Source organism: Amblyraja radiata, chromosome 1 (genome assembly GCF_010909765.2).
Source record: "Amblyraja radiata isolate CabotCenter1 chromosome 1, sAmbRad1.1.pri, whole genome shotgun sequence".
NCBI classification, from domain to species: domain Eukaryota; kingdom Metazoa; phylum Chordata; class Chondrichthyes; order Rajiformes; family Rajidae; genus Amblyraja; species Amblyraja radiata.
In genome coordinates, this window is record NC_045956.1 from 77,409,994 (window position 1) to 77,437,020 (window position 27,027).

General features: G+C 44.6%; 1 protein-coding gene across 1 annotated transcript in view; it reads left to right on the forward strand.

Moving 5' to 3' along the window:
• Window positions 1–27,027, forward strand: part of scd5 (stearoyl-CoA desaturase 5) — an 85,279-nt gene that overhangs the window by 37,827 nt on the left and 20,425 nt on the right. The window contains exon 4 of the mRNA XM_033025089.1: window positions 19,813–20,018. Within this exon, the coding sequence (XP_032880980.1) occupies window positions 19,813–20,018 (206 nt within the window). The remainder of the gene's footprint in view (window positions 1–19,812; window positions 20,019–27,027) is intronic.

The window sequence follows — 27,027 nt, forward strand, 5'->3', positions numbered from 1 at the left end:
CAAACTTGGAAATATGGCATTTGGTCTCTTGAGCCAAATTGTTGATAATTGACTATCAAAAGCTTGGGGTGTGGGGGGCGGCAAATATTGATTGTTTGCAGTACCTCACTAATTACAGGCTGCCATTTTGAGAGCAATCCATTAATTCCCATTGTTCTCCACTGACAGCCAGTTCTCAATCCATGTCAGTATAATGTCAACATCCTCATCCTCCTCGACCTGAGCGCAGCCTTCGATACAGTGAACCATAACATCCTGCTCACCAGACTCAAAGACCTCGGCATTGAAGGCTCTGCACTCAGCTGGCTCCGTTCCTACCTTTCCAACAGATCCCACTTCATCTCTCTCCACAACCACACCTCTGCTACAGCCGCAGTCACTCAAGGCGTTCCCCAAGGCTCCGTACTCGGCCCCCTCCTCTTCATCATCTACATCCTCCCCCTTGGTCAGATACTCCGCCACTTCAATCTGGACTTCCACTGTTACGCTGATGACACCCAGATCTACCTCGGCACCAAATCCCCCCACAACCCCCCCCCTCTCCCATATCAACTCCTGTTTGTCAGCTATAAAAACCTGGATGCAACATAATTTCCTCAAACTCAACAGCGATAAGACAGAATTCCTCCTCATAGGCTCCAAAGCCACACTCTGCAAATCAATAACCCCACTCTCACCATCGACGGCACCACTGTCTCCCCATCTCCCCAGGCCCGCAACCTTGGCGTGATCTTTGATTCCACCCTCTCCCTTGAGCCTCACATCCGCCATGTCATTAAAACCTCCTTCTTTCATCTCCGCAACATCGCCAAACTCAGACCCTCTTTCACACCTCCCGCTGCTGAAAGACTCATCCATGCCTTCATCTCCTCCCGACTGGACTATTACAACTCACTTCTCCTTGGCATCAGCTCCACCTACATCAACCGACTCCAACTGGTCCAGAACGCAGCCGCCCGACTCATCACCCATACCAAATCCTGGCATCACATCACTCCAGTCCTCAAACAACTTCACTGGCTTCCCATCTCCCACCGGATCACCTACAAAATCCTGATCCTCACCTACAAAGCCCTCCGCCATCTGGCCCCCCCATATCTCACTGGCCTCCTCTCCCCCTACCAACCCTCACGGTCCCTCAGATCCACATCAGCCGGTCTCCTCTCCATCCACAAGTCTAACCTCCGCAGTTTTGGGGACAGAGCCTTCTCCAGGGCAGCTCCCAGGCTCTGGAACTCCCTCCCCCAACTGATCCGCAATTCCGTGTCCCTCACCATCTTCCAGTCCCGCCTCAAGACCCATCTCTTCACCTCTGCCTATCCTTAGCCCCACGTCCCCGTCCCTTTTCATCTGTGCATTAATTGCCTCATACTGTGTTTTGTATTGAATTTTGTCTTTACTTTGTGTACTAGTCATGTCTACTATTTATTTCATTCCCCTTACATGTTTTTCCTCTTACCTGCTCAATTTTTGTAAGGTGTCCTTGAGACTCTTGAAAGGCGCCCATAAATAAATTTATTATTATTATTATTATTATTATTATAATGTCCCAATTTCCACTTTAGCCAAACTTCTGAACGGGACCTTTTATCGAATAATTTTCACAAATCCAAATACACCACATCCGCTGGTTTCTTCCCCCCTTTATATAATCCACTAGACTCATCCTGTAAAGGGCCTGTCCCACTTTCATGACCTAATTCACGACCTCTGCCAAGTTTGCCCTTGACTCGTACTCGCAGCATGGTCGTAGGAGGTCATAGGTAGGTCGTAGCAGGCCGTGATGCTAGTCGTGGGTACTCGTGGCATCAAGAAGGTCGGGGCGTTTTTTCTAACATGATGAAAAATGTCCACGAGTAAAAAAGGTCGTGAATTAGGTCGTGAAAGTAGGACAGGCACTTAAGAATGTCAATAGATTAGTCACAATTAAGATTCCTTTCATAAATCTATTAGCCCTGCTCAGTTCTAATATTTATATTATTCTGCTTTACCCTATTTCATTACATGTCTCTGTCACTGATGTTGAGTCAACAGGTCTGCAGTTACTTGAGTATGTTTCTTTCTCCCTTCTGCCTTAAATAGTGAGGCCACGTTGTAATCCACATGGACAATCACAGAATCTACCAAACCTTGGAAGATGATAACTAGAGCATCCATTATCTCTACAGTCACCTCTTTTAAAACTCTCTGAAATGCCAAGGATTTACCTTCCAGAGTCGAGAGAGATGGCACAGAAATGGCCCTTCGGCCCATCATGTCTGTGCCAAAACATCAATCAGCCATTTACAGTAATCCTACATTAATCCCTCCAGATTCTACCACTCACATGCACATTGCCTGTCGGGCAGCATCTCAAGAACATGAAAAGGTGATGTTTTGGGTTGGGATCGTTCTTCAGACTTTGGTTGGAGGAAAACAAAGCTGGAAAAGAGAAGGGGCAGAACAAAGCCTGGTGAGAGAAAGATGGATACAGTTGAGGGCGTTTATTGATAGGCACATGGTTGAACAGAGGCCGGAGATGAAAAGACATGGTGTGAGATAAAGGGGTGTGAATTGTGAAGCAGGGGAAGGATAATGGTGAAAGGAGAGGGGGAGGGCGAGAAATCGGTGCGAGTTCAAGTGGTGCACGAGGAAGATGGTAGGAAAGGAAAGAAGGAAGGAAAGGGAAAACAGGTTGTAACCCAGCATCTACTATTCCTTTTGACCGCACATCTGCGGGATGTGGGAGAAAACTGAAACATTCGAAGAAAACCCATGTGGTCACATGGAGAACATGTAGACTCCACGCTATTAATCCAGTAATACATAATATTAAGCCATTTCATATTTAACACCCAGGAACCTTGGTACTTTGGTTACAAAAAAGCTTTATGAAATGTTTTGCATTCTAAATATTACTTTTCAAAGCTGCTCCTTATAATTTGCAAACAGAATTTGGGTCAGGCTTCCATTTGGCTGATTCCTCACTTTTTGTCATGGGAATTCAAAATACTTTCAGGGGCAGATGCAAAAAGTCAAGATTTTATCCACAACATCCGAATATTTGGGTCATTTTTAAAAGATAAGCGGAAAGAAAAAAGAGGTGGGTTAGCTTTGTTGGTGAGGAATGATGTTAGTTCAAAGCTCCAGATCTGGAATCGTTTGAGTAGAGATGAGAAGTAAGGGTGAGATGTCACTGGAGGAAATATCATGTCTAAAATATCTGAAGAAATCCTGGTGGTTTGTAAGAAAGGTGCTTGTATAATCATAGGTGATTTTAATAATCATAGATTGGACAAATTAAGTGGGCAAGAGTAATGTTGATGATGAAATCATAAATGTGTATTCAGAATACATTGGAACTAATCAAGGAGCAGCGTTTTTCAGATCTGAGCCAGGATTAATGAATGATTTCCTGGGGAAAGAGCAACCAGTATTCTAGAAGTTTGAATTCAGTTTGGGAAACTCTGGTCCGAAACTAATGACCTAAACTTAAAGCCAATTAAAATGCTACGAGGACAAGGTTGGTTGAAGTGGTCTGGGAAAATGAAGGATAATTTGATAGTTCAATGGTAATGGACATGCAAAAAAAATTCTGAGATTTCAGCAAAGGTATATTCCAGTGAGAAAGAAGGAAGAGGTTGCTAGAAATCCTTGAGGATGAAACAAACAAGGACAAAACTGAGCCAGCAGTTGGGGTGTATTTGAATTTCCAGAAGGCATTTGATGAGATGCCGCATTAAAAGTCACTGCATAAGATAAAAGCACTAGGATTTGCAATAATATATTGGCATTGTCTATTGCCTGACTAACAGAAAAGAGTTGGGATAAGTGCGTTGCTTCCTTATTGACAAACAGTCGTTAGAGGAGCCATTGCTGGAATTATTTGGAATGGATGTAAATGATTTGGATAAAGTACCATATATACTATGACCATTTTTGCTAATGATACAAAAATAGTTGAGTTAGCCAGGGTTGTTTAACTCTGCAGGAAGTTATATAAAGATTGAGTGAGCAATAAATTGATAGATAAGGGTAGGATGTGGAAGGTTCTCCACTCTGCCAGGAAGAATAAAAAGGCAAATTCTTAATCAGAATGAGGATACAGAAAGCAGTGGTGCAAAAATGATAATTGGATCCTTTCATGAAACGCAGCGAGTCAGCATGCAGATTTAAGAAGTGAATAGAATACAGACCGTTTTATTGCAAGAAGTGATATGGATGAAAATAGAGAAGCTGCGATGCAACTTCACAACGCACAGGTGAGACCACACCTCGAGTGCAGCACACAGTTTTGTTATTTTAAGGAAGGATATGTTTACATTGTAAGCATTATTATTATTATTATTATTGCTTTATTTATATAGCACATTTTAAGTCAACTTGCATTGACACCAAAGTGCTTTACATAAATTAAATAATAAATTTACATACAAACCATAGAAAAAGGTTAAAAATAAATAAAGAAAGAAAATGGACACAACACATTATAGAGTTCAACACAAACGTCCCCCCACAACAGAATCAAAAATGTCTACTGTGGGGAAAGGCAGCAGAAAGTTAAGCCCTCTTCCTCTGAAACACCCGAGGTCGGGGCCCATTTGTGGCCTTGCAGCCAGTCCGATGTTTTCAGGACCCTCTTGCCGTGAAGCTGGAACACTGGCGTCGGGTGAAACAATTCCTCAAGCGGCTTGGAAAGTCTGGAGCGGCTGCCTCCTCCCCGGAGACCGGAGACTGGGGCACTCGTAGACTTCAGGCCGCGCCGGTTGGAGCTCCGACCCCGGCGAACTCGATCCCTGGCTCCGCGGCGCTCCAAATCCAGCGCCGCCCGCGGCCGGACGCCCGCAGCCACAGCTCCGCGATTTTTGGATCGACGGCCACAGCGCTCCGGAGCTTACCGCACGGCGACCCGGCAAGGCATCGCCCGCTCCGTGGCTCCGCTCCGTGATGGTGTCCTTGCGCTGCGCCGCCGCCGAAGCTGTAGTCCCGGCCGGTCCCGACAGGAAACGCCGCTCCATTCTCGATGGTAGGCCGCGATTACAGAGAAGTTTCTGTAGGATGATCCTGTGATGAGTTGTTTTGTAAGGTTGAGCAGGTTAGGCCTATGCTCAAGCGAGTGTGGAAGAATGAGCAGTGACCATTTGAAAAGCGAGATTCCAAGAGGATATTTTCCCCTAGTGAGACTGGTAGGGGTAGTTATTTCAGAATTCGGATCACCCACTTAAGACTGAGGATTTTCTTCCTTGAGGTGCTTTGGAAGTCTTTACCCAAGAGGTGAAATTATTGAATATATTCAAGGCGGAGACTTGCATTCATAAGGAGTCGGGGAATTGGGGTGAGAGATGGGAAAATAACATTGAGGCAAAGTTCAGTTCGGCCATGACCTTGCTGAAGGTGGAGCAGGCTTGAAGGGGCAGTGAGACAATTCTTGCTGTGATACCTGTGCTTTTAAAGGCCAGCTTTTCAAAAATAAAAATCAATTACATTGCAATTGATAAAATGCCGCATTAAAAGTTACTGCATGAGATAAAAGCATTAGGATTTGCAATTTACAGTAGCAATTTCTAAAAAAAAATATTATCACAATAGTTTAGGGGAACCTTCCAGATCTCATGGCAAAATATAGCACTGAACTTTTTTCTCTCTGCTACTTTATACCATCCTGTAACCTAATTGCTCTAAATGGATCAAGAGCACCAAGAACGCCTAATGGGCCTGTCCCACTTTCCCGAGTTACTCACAAATTCCCCCGAGTTTTCCCCTTGATTCAAACTTGGAGAATGTCCGTAGCGAGGCCGTAGGTGTCCGTAGATATATCGTAGCGGCTCGTTATGCCAGCCGTAGGTACTCGGGGCATCAGGTAAGTCGGGAAGTTTTTTCCAGCAGTAGACTGCAGTAAGATTTGGCAAAATTCTGACTGACCACATGAAAGTTTGTCAAAATTCTTGAAATTTACAATAAATTGTCCTCGTTTGGAAAACGACAGATTTAATGCTTGGATGCGGGTTCTATATTACCCTTTACGTCCCTATCACAGTCAGTTTGTGAGCTTAAGATAGACACAAAAAGCTGGTGTAACTTAGCAGGACAGGCAGCATCTTTGGAGAAAAAGAATGGGTGACATTTCAGGTGGTGACCCTTATTCAGACTAGTTAGTGATAAGGGAAATGAGAGATATACAGTGCATTCAGAAATTATTCAGACCCCTTCACTTTTTCCACATTTTGTTACGTTACAGCATTATTTTAAAATTGATTAAATTCATTGTTTTATCATCAATCTACACACAATACCCCAGAATGAAGAGGTGAAAACAGGTGTTTAGAAATTTTTGCAAAGTAAATAAAAAGACATAACTGAAATATCACATTTACATAAGTATTCAGACCCTTTGCCAGGACACTCAAAATTGAGCTGAGGTTCATCCTGTTTCCATTGATTATCCTTGAGATGTTTCTACAACTTGATTGGAGTCCACCAGTGGTAAATTAAATTGATTGGACATGATTTGGAAAGGCACATACCTGTCTATATATGGTCCCACAATTGACGGTGCATGTCAGAGCAAAAACCAAGCCATGAAGACGAAGGAATTGTCCGTAGACCTCCGAGACAGGATTACGTCAAGACACAGATCTGGGGGAGGGTATAAAATAATTTCTGCAGCATTGCAGGTGCCGAAGAGCACAATGGCTCCGTCATTCTTAAATTGAAGAACTTTGGAACCACCAGAACTCTTTATAGAGCTGGCCGCCAGGCCAAACTGAGCAATCGGGAGAAGAAGGGCCTTAGTCAGAGAGATGACCAAGAACCCGATAGTCACTCTGAAAGAGCTCCAGAGTTCCTCTGCGGCGATGGGAGAACCTTCCAGAAGGACATATATCTGCATAGAAGAACTATATCTGCAGCACTCCACCAATCTGGCCTTTATGGTAGAGTGGCCAGGCAGAAGCCACTCCTCAGTAAAAGGCACATGACAGCCCGCTTGGAGTTTGCCAAAAGGCACCTGAAGGACTCTCAGACCATGAGAAATAAGATTCTCTGGTCTGATGAAACCAAGATTGAACTCTTTGGCCTGAAAGCCAAGCGTCACGTCTGGAGGAAACCAGGCACCGTTCATCACCTGGCCAATACCATACCTACGGTGAAGCATGGTGATGGCAGCATCATGCTGTGGGGATGTTTTTCAGCTGCAGGAACTGGGAGACTAGTCAGGATCGAGGGAAAGATGAACAGAGCAAAGTACAGAGAGATCTTTGATGAAAACCTGCTCCAGAGCGTTCTGGACCTCAGACTAGTAACTAACTACTAGTACTAGTACTAGTAACTAACAATCACACAACACCCCTAACTTTTCACAGTAGCTGTGGGGTTACCTGAGCACCAGGTTCTGAGTTGACCTTTTGGGGGTGCTTCGGCCCTTCTTGTAAGAAAGAAACTAAGCTGAGGTCACTTGAATACGTGGGTGACATTCTGTGGTTCTGGCATCTGAAAGAGCAGAATTCGGAAAGTCTTGCAGTTGAATTTATTGTGGGGCAATTCAACACTTATGCAATTGAAATTCTGGTGCAATTCAAAATATGGACTATCCCTCTGCCTTCGCAGATACTGCTGAGTTCTTCCAGCAGTTTGGATCATTTGCTCCAGATTGCAGCATTTGCCGTCTCTTGTCTTTCCCTTTTGGCACTGTTTAGTGCTTTAACATGAGGACGGAGCCCAAACTAGAGATTTACATTGTGCAGCAAAAGTGATTAATTCTTCAAAATGAAAAACTGCCAGATACTGGCTGAAAAAAAAATACATATTGCAGTTTGAGCACAATACCATTAACTTCTTTAAGGCAATGTAATCAGTTTTGGTCCCAGGAAGTCTACATGATATGCTGTTATTTCTCTGCATGTCTTGGTAATAGAATTGTTCTTGGTTCATCACTGAAGTGTAATGCACTTAATATAACTTTGCTGTTCCAATGAAAAAACAAGAGGCAATTCATTGTCTCCCATAATCAGCGAAATTCTAATAATGTAAAGAGAATGTCTGAAATGAACAATTTGTGTGAAAGATTGTAGAGTGAAATTTAATGAACCACTAATAACACTTGCTAAAGTAGTTCAAAATTTCATCCCTATATTTTAAATTTCCTAATTGTTTGAAGTATTATTGAAAAACCAAATGCCTAAACTCGTTTCTTATTTGTATTTTTATTAGAAGCAATGTACAGTAGTATAAAACACGGCATATGACAAAATACATTTAATGTACATCTTCTATTTTAAATTTAACAAGAAAGTAGAACAAGAGAGAAAGAGCGAGAAAGAGAGAAAGTGAAAGAAATAGTGATGTGTAAACCCCTAGACTACCAGATAGTGCAGTCCAGGAGTGAACGAGTAAAAGCTTATAGAAGAATAAGAAGACAAAAACCAAAAATAATAAAGAAAAAGAAAAAAAGGACCCTTACGTGTTGATGTACCTGCTTCATTTCTCACCACACCCATCACCCTGTTCGTGAATCGGTTTAATTCCAGAGTTGTGTTGCACCATACTATACTTGTCATGAATCAATGAAAGGAGACCATATCTTTAAAAATTGCTCTGATTATCCTGCTAAGACGAGGTGCCTAAACTCTTTGAGCAGTGGCTACAATAGAAGGCTATAGTGTGTTCCTGGGATAACATGCTTTGTTGCAAATCTGATTTCAAGATCTGGCCATTGCCCTTGAAAAAGGTAGTCCGCTTGAATCACTGTGGTTCTCCCAATAAACGCCTGTTTTTAGATTTGGAACCAGTAAAACATTTCCAAGTCAGAATGGTATGTGACTTGGAGCAGAACCTTCAGATGATCAAATCAGATGATTCCCATACATCTGCTATCCTTGTTTCCCCATTCAAAATTGGGATCATTGTCAACTTTGCCAAGCAATTTAAAAAAAAAAATTTATTTGTAATGTATCACCAACTGTAGTTGGTTAGGATAAAAAATCGCCAATATAATTGATTGTAATGGGTTTGAACATTCCAATTAGATCCCCAGCTGATATTTCACGATAAAGAACGGGCAAGTCATAAATTGGCACACACCAGTTGTTCTCATTCTAAGTCACAAGAGTCAATTATGAGTAAGTAGATTGAATAGTAGGATGGCTACCAGCCACAAAGGTTCGTGAAACCAATTCTTTTGAAGGCCCAAGACTGTTTATGACATTGAAAGCTTTGACTTAACCTTCGGTGCTGTTTCTGCATACAAGTATCAGAGATGATGTTTTGCAGAATTCTAGGTGAAGTACTATGTCGATGCTTTATTGAAATGATCACCTTCTGACAAAGAACTAGTCTATTTACAAGGATGTTGCCAGGACTCGAGGGCTTTTGTTATAGGGCTAAGAACAATTTGTGTGAAGGGTTGTAGAGTGAAATTTAATGAACCACAAATAGCTAGTTAAGCAGGCTTGGACTCTATTCCTTGGAGCCCAGGAGACTGGGGGGTGATCTTGGGTGTACAAAATCATCAGAGGAAACACCTTGCTTCCTGTATGGACTCCATCCCCTACTAATTCCTCCGTCTACGCCGCATCTGCACCCAGGGTGAGGTGTTCCAAACCAGGGCTTTGGAGATGTCCTCATTCTTTAGGGAACGGGGGGGTTCCCCTCTTCGACTATAGACGAGGCTCTCACCAGGGTCTCTTCTATACCGTGTAATTTTGCACTCACTCCCCATCTCCCCACTCGTAACAAGGCCAGAGTCCCCCTTGTCCTCACCTTCCACCCTACCAGCCGTCACATACAACAGATAATCCTCCCGACATTTTCGCTACCTCCAATGGGATCCCACCACTGGCCGCATCTTCCCATCTTCTCCCCTTTCGGCTTTCCGCAGAGACCGCTCCCTCCGTAACTCCCTGGTCAATTCGTCCCTTCCCACCCAAACCACCCCCTCCCCTGGCACTTTCCCTTGCAACCGCAGGAAATGCTACACTTGACGCTTTACCTCCCCCCTTGACTCCATCCAAGGACCCAAGCAGTCGTTCCAGGTGCGGCAGAGGGTCACCTGCACATCCTCCAACCTCATCTATTGCATCCACTGCTCTAGGTGTCAGCTGCTCTACATCGGTGAGACCAAGTGTAGGCTTGGCGATCACTTCGCCCAACACCTCTGCTCGGTTCGCAATAACCAACATGATTTCCCGGTGACTCAGCACTTCAACTCTCCCTCCCATTCTGAATCCAACCTTTCTGTCCTGGGCCTCCTCCATGGCCAGAGTGAGTCCCACCATAAATTGGAGGAGTAGCACCTCGTATTTCGCTTGGGTAGTCTACACTGCAGCGGTATGAACATTGACTTCTCCAATTTCAGGTAGTCCTTACTTTCTCCCTCTTTCCCCTCCCCTTCGCAGCTCCCCACAGTTTCTGCTTCCGCCTCTTCCTTTCTTCTTCCCGCCCCCCCCCCCCAGCCCCACATCAGTCTGAAGAAGGGTCTCGACTCAAAACGTCACCTATTTCTTCGCTCCATAGATGCTGCCTCACCTGCTGAGTTTCTCCAGCATTTTTATCTACCTTAGAGGAATAGGTGAGGGAGGTGCACAGTTTCTTGCCCAGAGTAAGGGAATTGAGAACCAAATGACATAGGTTTAAGGTAAGGGGTGAAAGATTTTAAAGGAACCTGAAGGGTAACTTTTTTCAGAGGGTGATGGGTGTATGGACTGATCTGCTAGAGGAGGTAGTTGAGGCAGGTGCTATCACAATGTTTAAGAAACATTTGGACAGATACGTGGATAGGACAGTTTTAGAGGGATATGGGCTAAACGCAGGCAGGTGGGACTAGTGTGGCTGGGACATGTTGGTTGGTGTGGGCAAGTTGGGCTGAAGAGCCTGTTTTTACACTGTATGACTATCCTGTGCATCTCGCAAGAGAGAAGTCGGAATGAGGTTTGTTCCTCCAATGCAGAATTCCTTTGCTTTGAATCTTTCCATTACACTGAAGTGGTAACGACCATCTGTTTAAGTGGGAAACTAAAATTAATTTTCTCGAATAAACAAGTGAGTTCAAGAAAATGTACATTAGAACCAAATTTGTTTTTGCTTTGGGATCTCAGTCGATCTTTGTTTCTCAAAAGTAGTTGCCACTGTTTGAAGAGACAATAAGTTTAAAAATGCCTTTCCTGGAGCTGAAGAGAGTTTAAATTCGGAACCAAGCACTGATGTTGGCATTGCTGCATTGCAATCGCTTGGATTAAAGGAAGCACAAATTGCTGATCAAGCAACTTATTCAAAATATTGGCTAGAAGCACGATAGCCTAGTCACCATAAAATCCAGAGGGGGCCTGGATGTAGCTTGGCCTGGACATTGTAATCAATGTACTGAGCAATCTATAATTAAACCGTGCATTGCACAGTATTAGTTCCTTTGCAAAATCGTCCTAAGTTTCTGACTACGTTTTCATTTGTTTCTACCAGTCGCAACCAGTTATGACTCCAGCCACAGATTCATTAAGGAATCCATGTAGCCACTTAAAATTAAAGGTTGCTATTCTAATTTTCTTGGGTGATCAGTTGAGATGGAGGCTTTTACTTCCACTCCAGTCCTTGGGGTATATCAGAAGCCAATGATGAACCCACAAACATTGCCACAAAGTGGTAATTGGAAAGATAGTGCACTCCTGCAATTTAAACTGTCTCTGTGTGTTCCTGATGAATCTACGCTGTTCTCAGTGCCATCCTGAAGACTCTTCCTACATTTGGAGTAAAGAGAGTTGAGAGTGTTGACTTGATATATGTACCGAAACAGAACAATGAATTTCCTGTACAAACAACTTTTGTACAAGGACTGGCCTGAAGCAAGATGGCTCCACGGCGATCATCGATCACCCATTCACTCCAGTTCTATGGTCCTATGGGTTGATTTGTATTGGTGTCGGGAGTTATGGGGAGAAGGCAGGAGAATGGGGTTAGGAGGGTGAGATAGGTCAGCCATGATGGAATGGCGGAATAAACTTGATGGTCCGAGTAGCCTAATTCTGCTCCTACTTATGACCTTGTCCCAATTTTTTATCCACTACCCATTAGGGGCAATTTACAGAGGTCAATTAATCTACAACCCCCCCCCAGAGGAAATCCACATGTTCACAGGGAGAATCTGCAAACTCCGCACGGACAGCTCCCAAGATCAGGACAGAACCAGGGTCTCTAGCGTTGTGAGGCAGCAGCTCTACCATCAGCGCCACCGTGCTGTCCAAATGTTGCTACAGTTGATTTATATCTGAATGGTTTGCCAAGTCACTGTTGTATGTCAAACTGAATGGACTTGGCAGGATCCTTCTCCTGAAAGGCATTTGTAAGCAACAGTTCTATCAGAAAGCATAAAACTACACGTCTATAAATTTGAAAGAAAAACAGAAGATGTCTCAACTACTCAGTGGGCCATGCAGTATTTGTAAGAGAAAAACAATTTATTTATTGTCAGAGTATCCCTAGTCCTTACCTACCAACCCATCAACCGTCCCATACAACACATAATCCTCCGAATTTTCCGTCACCTCCAACGTGATCCCACCACTCGCCACGTTTTCCCATCTCCACCCCTTTCCACCTTCCGCAGAGACTGATCCCTCTGTAACTCCCTGGTTAACTCATCCCTTCCCACCCCCTCCCCAGGTACCTTCTCCTGCAACTGCTGACGATGCAACACCTGTCCTTATACCTCCTCCCTCGACTCTGTCCAGGGACCCCGACAGTCCTTTCAGGTTAGGCAGAGGTTCACTTGCACCTCCTCCAACCTCATCTACTGTATCCGTTGTTCAAGATGTGGACCAAACGCAGACTGGGTGATGGTTTTACTGAACACCTCCACTCAGTCCACCTGAACCTATCTGATCTTCTGGTTGCTAAACACTTTAATTCTCTTTCCCATGCCCACACAAACCTTGCTGTCCTCGGTCTTCTCCATTGTCAGAGTGAGGCTAAATGCAAATTGGACGAACTGCATCTCATATTTCGCTTGGGCAGCCTACAGCCCAGTGGTATGAATATTGATTTCTCTAACTTTAGGTAGCCTCGGCATTCCCTCTCTCTCCATCCCTCCCCCACCCAAGTCACACTAGCTTTTGTTTTCAGCTAACAAATAGCTAACAATGGCCTGTTTCCTTTATCATCATTATTTTTTTGCATATCTTTCATTAATTGTTCTTTATCTCTCTACATCATCATCTATATCTCTCGTTTCCCTAATACCTAACCAGTCTGAAGAAGGGTCTCGACCCGAAACGTCACCCATTCCTTCTCTCCAGAGATGCTGCCCGTCCCGCTGCGATACTCCAGCTTTTTGTGTCTATCTTTTATTAGTGTACAGTGAAGTACAAGTACAGTACAGTGCAAAAGTTTCACAATTTCGGACAACACCCGAAGACATAAATTATTTGTAACTTGCATTAATTCTGTAAGACAGTAAAAAGTATGCTCAGAGCAAGAACTACCACGATGTATGAAAACACGGGTTTATTGAGTCACGGAACACATGGTTGTGTCTGAGCGAGGTACGGCGGGGACCAAGCACGTGAGTGAGGGCGGACACCGAACGAGAGGCGGGAAGGAGGTCAGAAGCTCTGATCTGACACTGATATTGATCATTGTACGAATGCATTCACGGTTGGCGAGGAGTTGTCTCAATATGGTTCAACAATGATGACCTTTCATCAGAACTTAAGAAACGATAAAATTGTTGCCAAGTTTAACTTTTACAATTTAACTATGTTAGATTTAAGCTTGAAACCTTTGGGATTCTAATCCGGTACATAAGTACTTCACTATTGCATCCAACTTCACATGGGATAAATTTGAATTAATTAAGTGGGATATATTGGCTTAATGTTGCCTGTTAATAACTAACTAACTAAATAAACCCACACTGAAAATTAGGCAAAAGCAAACTGATGTGGGTGTTAAAGTGTATGTTTTACAACACAAATTGCTGAAAGTGTGATACATCTCCCAGTTCAGACTATTGTAGCCAATATCAATTTACCAGTGGCTGTTTTCTTTTGAGTAGTAAATGCAATTGAGTGCTTTATGGGCCTGTCCCACTTGGCAACTTTTTAGGCGACTGTAGGAGACTATGCAGTCGCCACATGTTCGCGGGTGGTTGCCGAGGAGTCGCCTTCATGGTCGTGAGGAGTTCCCGCATTCTTGGAACTAGTCGTGGCCTCATTATGGTCGGCGCATGTTGAAAAATTGGCGGCGACCAGAATGAAACTGCCATGGAGAGTAGCGAGAATTTTTGTGCCGTAGGTGGGTCGCCAGGAGGTCCTAGCAGGTTGCCAGGAGGTCGAAGGTTCTTGTAGGTTGTAGCCGGTGCTGACCGGTGAATTTCATTGGCTCATTGGAAAAAAATGTAAGCAGTAGTTTTCAGAACCAAGGATAACCGACCGGTAATGTAATGTCCGCCAAGCTTCACAGCTGCGTATCTCTGGCTTCTTAAAAGTTGTCTTCACTCCTTCTCCTCCCTTCTCCCCCCCTCTTATAAAGTACTTACCGCACACTGTGCTTTAGCCGTCTTAATTACAGCCCCAACCTTCCTGTTCATCGTGGTGTGTGTCTATCACCTTGAATTTGCACTGTGTGAATTTCACTCAGACAACGCTCCGCCGCTTGCCCTTGGGGGCTAGAAAATTGAGCAAGATCAAAACAAATTATCTGCTTTCACAGTCACTCACCATGTCTGTTAAACTCTAGATTGTTGTCCATTGTATCCATGAGATATCTTTGCTAAGCTTTAAGGTCCTCATTGTCATTAAACCACTGCTTCTACAGTGTTTTCAGAATGTTTTTTTCACTGTGAAGGTTAGGTAAAAATGTATTTGTCTCTGCTGTTTCCTTGTTTCTCGTTATAACTTCTCATCAAATGGGAGCCATGTTTCTGTTTTAGTGTTTACTCATCCTTGTTATCCGTATGTGTTTTTTTACAATATTGCACACAAAAATGTGACAAATGGGGTCAAATTTCAAATTCCTTCAAAAAAGTTGACAACCACTTTATTGGGTTCATGACTAACATAGTATCAACAACAAATATAAGAAAAGATAGCATGTTGATGGTAAGTTTCTGAAAATGGTGTCAGAATACACAAATACATTTTGTGTAATGGTTGTCGCGTGGTGTCCACCAGTGACCTGGTTGGCACAGTAAGTACACATATTTCTTATTCCTTTCTGTTTATGAATACCACAGGAACCATAAAATTTCCACTTCATTCACCTGATCATTTAGTAGAATACTGCATCCATCTGAGTGGACACCGCAACGCGCGTTACACAAACGTATGTTGTGGTGGACACTTAAAAGGTTTGGTGTCCCAGAAAACGAACGTCACATTATTAGCGAGAACCATTTTCACCAATGCAATCTAAACAGTACATTACCTTATGGATTTGAGCTATATCAATGGCCGATGATTCATCAGATCTTTTGATTTGGGCTGATTTTTTTTTTGTAAATAAAATGTCTCCGTAATGGTCGTTGTGGAGCTTCCCGAAGTTGACACGAAGGAATGAAGTTAGCGACTTGGTTCGTATGACAGGTAAACAAGAGACAGTGTGCTGCCAAATTGAAGACTGGCTCAGTTTCTTAGTTTTGATGACCGATTTATTTCCAAAAAATTTTTTTTTATTGATTTAAAAAAGTTGGAAAATATGTTGTAAACGGTCATTGCGTTTTTGACACCACGATGTTTTCGATATATTAAATTGGAAAATAAGAAAAAAAAAATTACTCACCCAAAGATCGCTACTACCATTGGGTGTTTGAAAAGCATTAGAGGTGTGGAGCCTCCATGGTTTAACTTACGGACCTACCGACCCCGATAACAGTCGTTGTGACAATGGACACCAAGCACAACGACCGTTACAGGATCTTTACTGTACTTATGTTTATGTTACTGTATTTTTCGCCTGGTATTGATGAAGATATTTCCCTAGATCATTATCAAAACGTATATGTATGAGGCAGGCACGTGTCGTCCGAGTAGGCAAAGTAGGCACTGCCTACACTGACAAAAATTATAAAATGATAATTATTAAATATAAATAGTAAAGGCACGGGAGAATTATGCCTACCTAAGAGATCGATCTCTTAAGTAGGCATAATTCTCCTGTGCCTTTCATCTGCAGTGCTTGTAACATGCAAAAGTATGTGCAGCTGACGTGCCATCGACGCTACTTCAAGCCTTCACGACAAGGGAAGCTGAAGGCAGCTGAAATTCTGCCTTTGCACCGGGGACTGCGTACTGCGCATGCGCAGTGCAGGTTTCTTGGCGAATTTTTCAAACATGGATTGCCATTATCTTAAGAAACAAAGAGAAGAATGTAGTTCGTGTACGAATAATGTGGTAAGTAAATTTCTTTGAGCTATATGTTTTTTTTAAATACCGTATTTCCGGGCAATGAAGACACTTTTTTTACCCAAAAATAAGACACGAAAATTTACCTGCTTCTTGAAGGCCGAAGGTTAGGTTGTTAGCCAAGAAAGATAGACTTGGCTATCCCTCAGTACAGCAACATCAAGAACGATGTTGCTGTAGTGAGAGATAGCCAAGTCTATCCCTCATTGCTGGCAGCTGATGGGAAGCAGCTGTAAGGTGGGAAATGGCTGTAAAAGGACAACGCCGCTGGGGTGGGGGGGGGGAGACTTCCTTTCATAGCATGTGGGGAGTCTGGCCAGGGGTAAAGTTGCGGGGAGGGCAGGAGCGTTGAGAAGGAGGGGGTTTGGGATCATGCCAAAAACTCACTCACCACTGCCGCGACGCTCCAGGCATGGAGCCACCGCATTGTAGCCGGGGAGGGAAGTAGCTTGGGTGGCTGCGAGTGACTGCCGGGACCAGACAGCGGAACCGGCCGCCACCTCAACGCCTTCTGCCGGCCCGCTCACCTCTGGCCCGCTCTCCGTCTGAACATCTCCCATGGGCCGCTCGCCTGCCTCGCTCATGTCAGCTGCTTCCCGCAAATCGTTAAATTCCGACTGTCGCCGAGAGCAGGACATGGCCTCACTTGCTGCGCTGGGTGACACTGCATGGCATTCACTGCCCGGTCCGTGACTTTCAATGTAGACCGGACAGTGAGGGGACCAGCTCAAGAGCGGGTCAGCGAGCGATGGATACAGGAGTAAGCTCCACCGCCCGCTGTCCTGTTATCCATCGCCCGCTGACCTGCTCTTGAGCTGGTCCCCTCACTGTCCGGTCTACATTGAAAGTCACGGACCGGGCAGTGAATGCCATGCAGTGTCACCCAGTGCAGCAAGTGAGGCCTGTCCTGCTCCTGGCGGCGGTCGGAATTTAAGGATTTGCGGGAAGCGGCTGACATGAGCGAGGCCGGCGAGCGGCAGGACAGAGGTGTTCAGACGGAGAGCACTGCCAGAAGTGAGCGGGCTGGCATAAGGCGCTGAGGTGGCGGCCAGTTCCGCTGTCCGGTCGCAGCCACCCGAGCTATTTCCCTCCCCAGCCACAATGCGGTGGCTCCGCGCCTAGAGCGCCGCGGCAGCGTTGAGTGAGTTGCTGGCCAGACTCCCCACAAGCTATGAAAGATACTCTTCCCCCAATTGGTCTCTTGAACTAGTATTGTCATTCAATAAGATCACAATTGATTCAAATTGTCCCGGTGTGCTCCCGATTTTCCCACCATCTCTCCACCTGCCGTCACCCTCCACCCCCCACCCATTCAGAATGAAGGAGATTGGAAGCCTTGGGCAAATTGAATTGTTACTTTCTTTTTTTTTTTTTTTTGAGCGTGAAAAACTCTATGTCCCGCCAGCCTTCTTTTAAAATTTAGCAACTCAAAATGGGGGTGCATTTTCAACGCAGGTGCGTCTTCATTGCCGGGAAATACGGTACTTTATTAAGAGATATGGCTTTTGAAGACTTTATTAAAGTCGACTGACAGTTTACGGAGAAGAGCACAATCTGGGCATGCGCGATTTAAGATTTTTTAAACCAGGTTGGTTTAATATATTGTTTCAAAAGCTGTTGAGTTGAGCCCTACAAAAGATGTTCCAATTCTGGGTTTAAGACTAGAGAGCCCATTTTGGGCACAGAATCTTTATTAAGATTAACAATGACAAAACAAGCCCTAGTTTTCAGGATTTTTGCTTGCATATGACAACAATTTTAATTTAGTTTATTATATCTTGACTGGAAATTGCATTGTCCTCCAACAATAGTTTCTTGTGCCACTTGTATTCTGCAGAAATCCTGACTCCCATTTATCTCCCTCGGCCATGCTCTAAACACCTTTTTGCCAATTGCATTTCTAACCTGAATGTCCTTTCCCTGAACTCTTGCCTGCCTAGCTTTTTTGTATATTTGCATAATGATAACCTTATCAACTCTATGTCTGGCTCTGCGTCCTTCATAAGCACCCTGGTTAATCATACAGTTGTTGGTCCAGCTCTTTTACAATCTCTCTGCATTTTTGCTTTGAGTAGCAGGATCAATATTTGGCTTCCGTTCCTCTCACACTAGCTAATCACATTTCTTGTTCTCACACTCGCTTCTCAGTAATAGCAAGCAAATGGAAATTAAGTGACTACTTTGTAAAATGCCTTTATTCCAGTGTTAAGGACCTGCCCCACTTAGGCTATTTTTAGGCGACTGCCGGCAACTGTCATAGTCGTCGTAGCAGGTCTCCGAAAAACTGGTGTCTTGACCCCCCCTTCGACATAAAATTTGAAATACAATAATTTACTTTAAGAACAAAAACAAAACGAATTCAGCAGCGGCGACAACTTAATTAGCCTGGCGACAACCCACATTAACCTGGCGACAACTACCACAGCACCTACGTCAGGAGAAGTCAAGCTACGCTCATTGGCGTCAAACCCACTGTCGCCGACTGTCTCCGAAAAATTTTCAACATTTTGAAAATCCAGTGGCGACCAGAAAGACGCTACGACTCTTTGGGCAACTGAGGAGACTACACACGACCATACAGTTGCACCCCAGCGACCATGTGGCAACAGCCTAGTCGCCTGCCTGCAGTCGCCTAAAAAATTGCCTGTGGTACAGGCCCTTTAAAGCTTCTGTTTGCCTGTTGATTTAATACTCTGCCCACTCCTACTCGACCTTTCTGTCTTCTGTGTGCTGCAATGTTTCACTGAAGCCCATCATAAACATTAAAGTACTTTAAGTGCTATGTATTTAAATTCCCTAGCAACAGGGAAGTACAGCAAGTAGTCTGTGGGGTCTGGTGTGATAGTATACTTGCCAAAAAGACTTGGGCAGTATGATTATATATTTAGGTATAACAAACAAATTACCATGGATTCTCCAATTTTGCCAAGATTTTCCAAGTCATACTTGTGCAATTGTCTATTAGTAGAATGCTCCAATTTTGATTTTTAACTTGCCTTTTCAATTTCTTGCAAGTGGGTACTAAACAGAAGATTTGGTAAGGATATCCCTCTCTCTCTCAGCCTCTCCGTTTTTTTAGCACATAAGAACAAAAGCAATTGTGTATCCCAGATATATTAGCTTGGCCTTGTTTTCAGGTACAAGGAACAAAATTATTCTGGCTATGAATAACAAAGTGACTGACCCACAGTTAACTTGGTCAGATAGAAAGTGTTTGATGTGCAGAGCTATGACACTTGGCCCAGACGGAATTTAATCATTTTGTTATTAATGAGAACTCTTGACTATCTTTGATGATCTTTTACTATGTGAGATACTGACTCCTCATTTGAATTGGATGCAGGGTTTTCTTAGAATTGCACTGCATTTGTAAGATGTCCTGGAGCAGAGATACTGGAGTCTTCAGAAATGGCTGAGTCTATGTTAATCTGTTGTCATGTCTCCTCAGAATGACATCTACGAGTGGTCTCGGGATCACCGGGTGCATCACAAATACTCTGAGTCGAATGCTGACCCTCACAACGCCACCCGAGGGTTCTTCTTTTCCCATATCGGTTGGTTGTTTATTCGTAAACACCCGGATGTGATGGAAAAAGGAAAGAAGCTGGATGTCAGTGATCTCCTTACTGACCCCGTTGTTCTGTTCCAGAGAAAGTAAGCACTGCGAAGTGAGAGAAAACATCAGGAATATAATGCAATACTTGTTACTGCTTATGTTAAGTGCTGAGGTTTTCTCTTTAAAAAAAAATCATTTTATTTAAGTCCAAAATATAATCATGTCTGGATTATTTGAAGATGGGGCTGTCAAAGTGTTTCCTTGTGCTTCCCTCTGAAGCAGTGAGCATACGTTATTAATGGTAGACTTTACAGTAGTCCTAATTCAACAGCAACATGCAGGTTGTACTACAAACCTATTTTAAATTAGCATATTTTTGGTTGGTTGATACTCGTGCCAATGCGTTCACTTTAGTGTCGAAGGTCAGTGCAATTTGCAACTTTGCTCATAAACACACTCGGTCATTGCCATTCCATACATTGACAAGGATGGATGTGATTGTATCTTTCCCTACAGCTGATGTGATGTGACCAGGCTTATCAGCTACTGTAAATTTCTCATGTCTCCGTGTTAATGAGGCTAACATTTTTAACATCTTGCCACATTTTATATAAACATAGGTGCAGGAGTAGGCCACATGCCCTTCGAGCCATTCAATATGATCATGGCTGATCATCTAAAATCAGTACACCGTCCCTGCTTTTGCCCATCTATATTATACTATTAAAAGTCTTGTTGTGTGTGTGTGTGTGTGTGTGTGTGAGCGAGCAACTCGGACACACATCAAGATACAACACATGTTTATTAAATCTACTTACAGCACGGATCTGCAGACATTACATCTCCGAGCTCCTACTAACTAGCGTAAGCAACCTCTTCATAATATTAAGCACATAATAGGCACAGTCACTACTAACAAACACTATAATTGGCTAGTGTTCAATAGCCAATCTACAGTCTCTATGCCAACATGGTTCACCGTACCGCTAACATCTTTGCACCGCCTTACCTACCTTTGTCCCATGGTCGTTCCTATAAAGTTTTCTTCAGATTGATCTTATATTTCACAAGTTATGCATAATTTTTAAGTTTAAAGATTCAAGTATAAGAAGAATTTACTAGCTACATCCTTGCTGGCCCAGCTTGCAACAGTGTTGCATACAAAGTTACAATCCGGGAACACTAAGTCCTTCCACCAACTTTTTACCAGAACAGGAGGGGGCAATTGCTATAAGCGAGTTCGGTATTCCGACTGTGCATGTCCAGGTCATAGGTCACCAGCCATAAACAGTCTCGGCAACAGTGGTGCTGCGTTGTGTGCAGGCTTGCGTTTCGTCCGGGGTCGGGTCCGACTCAGTCACTGCGGGCGCTGTTGAATTGCTGCTGGGCTGTCCTCGTCCCCTCCCCGGCGTCCCGTCCCTGTCCAGAGGTGTCCGGGGTGGCCCTGGGCTGGCTCCAGCTCGGCTCTGCCTGTCCCGTCGGGTTGGCAAGCACCCCTCCACCTCCACCCCCCTCCCCTCAGTCCGACACCAAGATCCTGCTGAAGATGGGCAGCCGCCGGCCCTGCTCGAAGACGGGCAACTCGGAGCCGCTGCTGCTGGAGTCGTCGTGGTTGGAGAGAGAGTCTGCGGATGGGCTCCTGCCGGCCATGGGCAGGTCGGGCGCCCGCTGGAGCTCCTGGTGCTGTTGGTGATGGTGGTGCTGGCGGCAGCAGCAACCACCTCCCACACCCATGCCCTGCCGCAAGCCCAGAGTCTGGGCAGCTCCAACTCCAGGTCGGGGCTGAAGGGAGCTGGGCCGGGTGCATTCGAGCGCCGGGCCGGAGAAGGCCGAGCCCAGGCTGGCGCGCAGGCGAGGCCAGGGGCCTCGCTACTTCTTTGGGTTGTGGATGAAGTGGCAGCGGGTACCGTATGGGCAGAAGCCGGTGGTGTGGAAGGTGCGGCAATGCTCCATCTTGTACTTGAGGTGGCGGCTGAGGGAGCGCAGCTTGGCCAGGCTGTGGGTGAACTGGCACTTGTCGTCGTAGCGGCCCATCGGGGAGCGGGTTCCTCTGGAGTTGGAGCGGGGTTGGGCTGGAGTTGGCGCTGGCTGTGGGCCGGTGGGTTCTCCGTGCTGACTGGGCCTGGGGCCGCTGGTGTTATCGGACGGGGCTGTCGGTTGGCCCGGCGGGAGAGGCGGAGGTGAGCTGGGGTTGATGCTTATCCGCACTGGTGGTGGGCCTGGGGGCCGTTGTCCCGTCGGTCCGGACGTTCCAGCTGCCCCGTGGAATACTCGAGTGGGGGGGTTGGGGAACCGGGGATGGCTCTGCAGCGCTTGCGGCGCCAGGGGCACGGGTTCGATCCTGGCTGCGGATGAGGCGAGCAGCTGCCGAGAGCCGGTCTAGTCTCCCCTCTGCCCCGCCCCCGGGTCTCCTCTCTCCCCCCCCTCCGGTCTCCCACTGAAAAAAGACAAAAAAACGGACCCAAACTACTCGCTGAATCTACGGCGCTTCGTCCGATATTTATTTATAGCGTTCGACCTTTGACAAATCCCATGATTCCTTGCGTTTTTCGGAATACCGAACTCGCTTATTGGGATCCAAATCCTTGCTGGCCCAGCTTGCAACAAAGTTGCAATTGAGCAACACTGAGGAGGGGGAGGCAGTGCTGGGGATATGCCCCTCCACAGTTGGGGGCTATGGGTGACTGGTGGAATATGGGGGAACGGGTGAGTGGTGGAATATTGCGTTGGGGGACCATGCCTCCCGTGTGACAGTGGTCATAATTCCGTTAACCCTAAGAGCTAAATCTAACTCTCTCTTTTAAACATCCAGTGAATTGGCCTCCACTACCTTCTGTGGCAGAGAATTCCACAGATTCACAACTCTGGGTGAAGAAGATTTTCCTCATCTCTGTCCTAAATGGCTGACTTAATGGCTATTCTTAAACTGCAACCCCTGGTTCTGGACTCCCCTAACATCGGAAACATTTTTCCTGCATCTAGCCTGTCCAATCCTTTAAGAATGTTACATGTTTCTATAAGATCCTCTCTCATCCTAAGTTCCAGTGAATACAAGCCCAGTCGACCCATTCTTTCATCATATGTCAGACCTGCCATCTTGGGAATTAACCTGGTGAACCTACGCTGCACTCCCTCAATAGCAATAATGTCCTTCCCCAAATTAGGAGACCAAAATTGCACACAATACTCCAGGTGCAGTCACACCTGGGCCCTGTACGACTGCAGTAGGACCTGTTTGGTCCTAAACTCAAATCCTCTAGCAATGAAAGCCAATACGCCATTAGCTTTCTTCACTGCCTGCTGTACCTGCATGCTTACTTTCCGTGACTGATGTACAAGCACTCTCGGGTCTCGTTGCACCTCCCCTTTTCCTAATCTGACACCATTCAGATAATAATCTGCCTTCCTGTTCTTGACACTAAAGTGGATAACCTCACATTTACCCACATTATACTGCATCTGCCATGCATCTGCCCACTCACCCAACCTATCCAAGTCACTCTGCAGCCTCATAGCATCCTCCTCGCAGCTCACATTGCCACCCAGTTTTGTGTCACCTGCAAACTTGGAGATGTCACATTTAATTCCCTCGTCTAAATCGTTAATATATATTGTAAATAACTAGGATCCCAGCACCGAGCCTTGCGGCACCCTACTAGTCAGTGCCTGCCATTCTGAAAGGGCCCGTTAATTCCTACTCTTTGCTTCCTGTCTGCCAACCAGTTCTCTATCCATTTTAATATCCTACCTCCCAATACCATGTGCTCTAATTTTGCACACCAATCTCCTATGTGGGACCTTGTTAAAGGCCTTTTGAAAGTCCAGATACACCACATTCACTGGCTCTTCCTTATCCGTTCTACTTGTTACATTCTCAAAAAATGTCAGAAGATTATTCAAGCATGAATTCCTCTCCATAAATCCATGCTGACATTGACCGATCCTGTCACTGCTTTCCAAATGTGAAGCTCTAACATCTTTTAACAATCGACTCAAGCAACTTCCCCACTACTGATGTAAGGCTAACTGGTCTATAATTCCCTGTTTTCTCTCTCCCTCCTTTCTTAAAAAGTGGGGTTACATTGGCTATCCTCCAGTCCACAAGAACTGATCCAGAGTCGAGAGAAGATTGGAAAATGATCATCAATGCATCCACGATTTCTTGGGCCACCTCCTTGAGTACTCTGGGATGCAGACCATCAGGCACTGGGGATTTATATGGCTTCAGTCCCAACAGTTTACCTAACACCATTTCCTGACTAATGTGGATTCCCTTCAGTTCCTACCACCCACTAGATACTCGGTCCCCCAGTATTTCTGGGAGATTGTTTGTGTCTTTTTTAGTGAAGACAGAACTAAAGTACTCGTTTAACTGTTCTGCCATTTCTTTGTTTTCCATTATAAATTCACCTGTCTGATTTTAAGGGACCTACATTTGTCTTCACTAATCTTTTCCTTTTTACATATCTAAAGAAGCTTTTAGAGTCAGTTTTTATATTTCTCGCAAGCTTTCTTTCATGCTCTTTCCCCCCCCCCCACTTAATTAACCCCTTTGTCCTCCTGTTGAGTTCTAAATTTCTCCTAATCCTCTGGTTTGCTGCTTCCTCCGGCCAATTTATCTGCCTCTTCCTTGGATTTAATACTGTCCTTGATTTCCCTCGTTAGCCACGGTTGAGCCGCCTTCCCCGTTTTATTTTTTCACCAGACAGGGATGAACAATTTTTGGAGTTTATCCATGCGGTCTTTAAATCTTCGCCATTGCATCTCCACTGTCAAATTAAGTATACTTTGCCCGTCTATCCTAGCCAATTCCCGTCTCATACCTTCAAAGTCTCCTTTCTTTAAGTTTAGGACCCTAGTCTCTGAATTAACCGAGTCATTTTGCATCCTGATGCAGAATTCTACCATATCACGGTCACTGTTGCCCAGGGGGCTTTGCGCAACAAGATCACTAACTAATCCTTCCTCAGTCTAGGATGGCCTGTCCTCTAGTCCGTTCTTCTACATATTGGATTAAAACCCGTCCCGTATACATTCCAGGAAATCCTCCTCAGCGAAGTTACCAATTTGGTTGGCCCAATCCATATGTCGATTAAAGTCACCCATGATAACTGCTGTACCTTTGCTACACGCATCCCTAATTTCCTGCTTGATGATATCCCCAACCACCCTATTGCTGCTTGGTGGTCTGTATACCACTCCTACAAGCGTTTTCTGCCCTTAGCTATTTTGCAGTTCTACCGATTACCAATTCTACAGCATCCAAGCTAATGTCTCTCCTTGCTGTTGCATTAACCCACCTCCTCTTCCTTTCTGTCTATCCTTCCTGAATATCGAATACCCCTGCATGTTTAGCTCCCAGCCTTGGTCACCCTGTAGCCATGTCTCCGTAATTCCAACTATATCATATTCCTTAGCTACTAACTGCACATTCAATTAATCCACCTTATTATGAATGAACAATTTGGCCAATAATCTGCAAACTATTCAATAATTTAGTGTTATGGGGAGGGCATCCACAAACCTAGATTTAAGTGATACATTAATGCTGGGGAAGGAGAGATGTCCACAAAGACTACACTTAGATATTCAAGGGAACTGAACAGCAGGCTAGATAAACCAAACCAACTTTGTTATGAAGCATAACAAAGTGAGTAAACTTTACTGGGATGCATTAATTCTACTAGAAATGATTAGGTAACACTACATTGAAAAACATTGAGTGTCACCAGAAGGATTATATTCATTTTCTGAGAGGAAATAATCTTCATGTCAATTTGTCAATACAATTAGCAAATGAATAGTTGGTCAAATTTCACTTTCGCACTGCCTGTCTGCCTTGGCTGAAAATACCAGCTATTCGAACACGAGGATGATTGGATTTTTTAAATTTTGGCAAGTATAAAACATTTACGCCACTATTTACCATACTTTGCAATAAAAGAACTCATCAAATTACTTAAAATAAAAGAGCAAAGGTGCTTATTTGTTTTTATTCTGGAAATTCTGCAGTGTTTGCTTAGCTGTGTACTTACCTGTCAGAGCAGAGCATCACAATATCTTGATTACTATCTACTTTGTTTGCTTCTTGCTGTTTAAAGTGATCAAACACACATGCTCTATGATGTGTAAGAAGGAACTGCAGATGCTGGTTTAAACCGAAGATAGACACAAAAAGCTGGAGTAACTCAGCGGGACGGGCAGCATCTCTGGAGAGAAGGAATGGGTGACGTTTCGGGTCGAGACCCTTGTTCAGACTGGTTAGGGATAAGGGAAACGAGAGATATAGATGGTGATGTGGAGAGATAAAAATGAATGGAAGATGTGCAAAAAAGTAATGATGATAAAGGAAACAGGCCATTGTAAGCTGGTTGTAGGGTGAAAATGAGAAGCTAGTGCGACTTGGGTGGGGGAGGGATAGAATGAGAGAGAGAGACTGCCGGGGCTACCTGAAGTGAGAGAAATCAATATTCATACCACTGTGCTGCAAGCTGCTCAAGCGAAATATGAGATGCTGTTCCTCCAATTTGCATTTAGCCTCACTCTGACAATGGAGGAGACCGAGGACAGAAAGGAATGGGAAGAATTAAAGTGTCCGGCACCCTACAAACAGCTTGCAATGATATGCTCTATGATCCCCATTGGTGCTATCATGTGTAACAAAATACTAATGCAGACCTTTTAAAATTAAGCATGTGGAGTTATTCTTCACCCTGCATCTAAAGGGAACCATACCACCATACCCATCAGCCAGAGACCTGCGACCGGTTTTGGCAGCTGGGATAAAGTGTAATCTTGGAGGAGTTTTGGGAACTGTTGAGCATGCTTTAGAAGGAAATAAGGGGGGCAAAAAGGGGGCAGGAGATAGCTCTGGCAGTTACTATTAAAAAAAATCAAAAGAGATTCGATGTACATTAAGTGAAAGAGGGTAGATTAATAGAGTCTGACAGCGCAGAAACAAGCCTTTGTGCCCAACTTGCACATGCCGACCAAGATGGCCCATCTACATTAGTCCCACCTGCCGCGTTTGGCCAATATCCCTCTAAACCTTTCCTATTCATGTACCAGTCTAAATGTCTTGTAAATGTTACGGCACCAACCTCAACT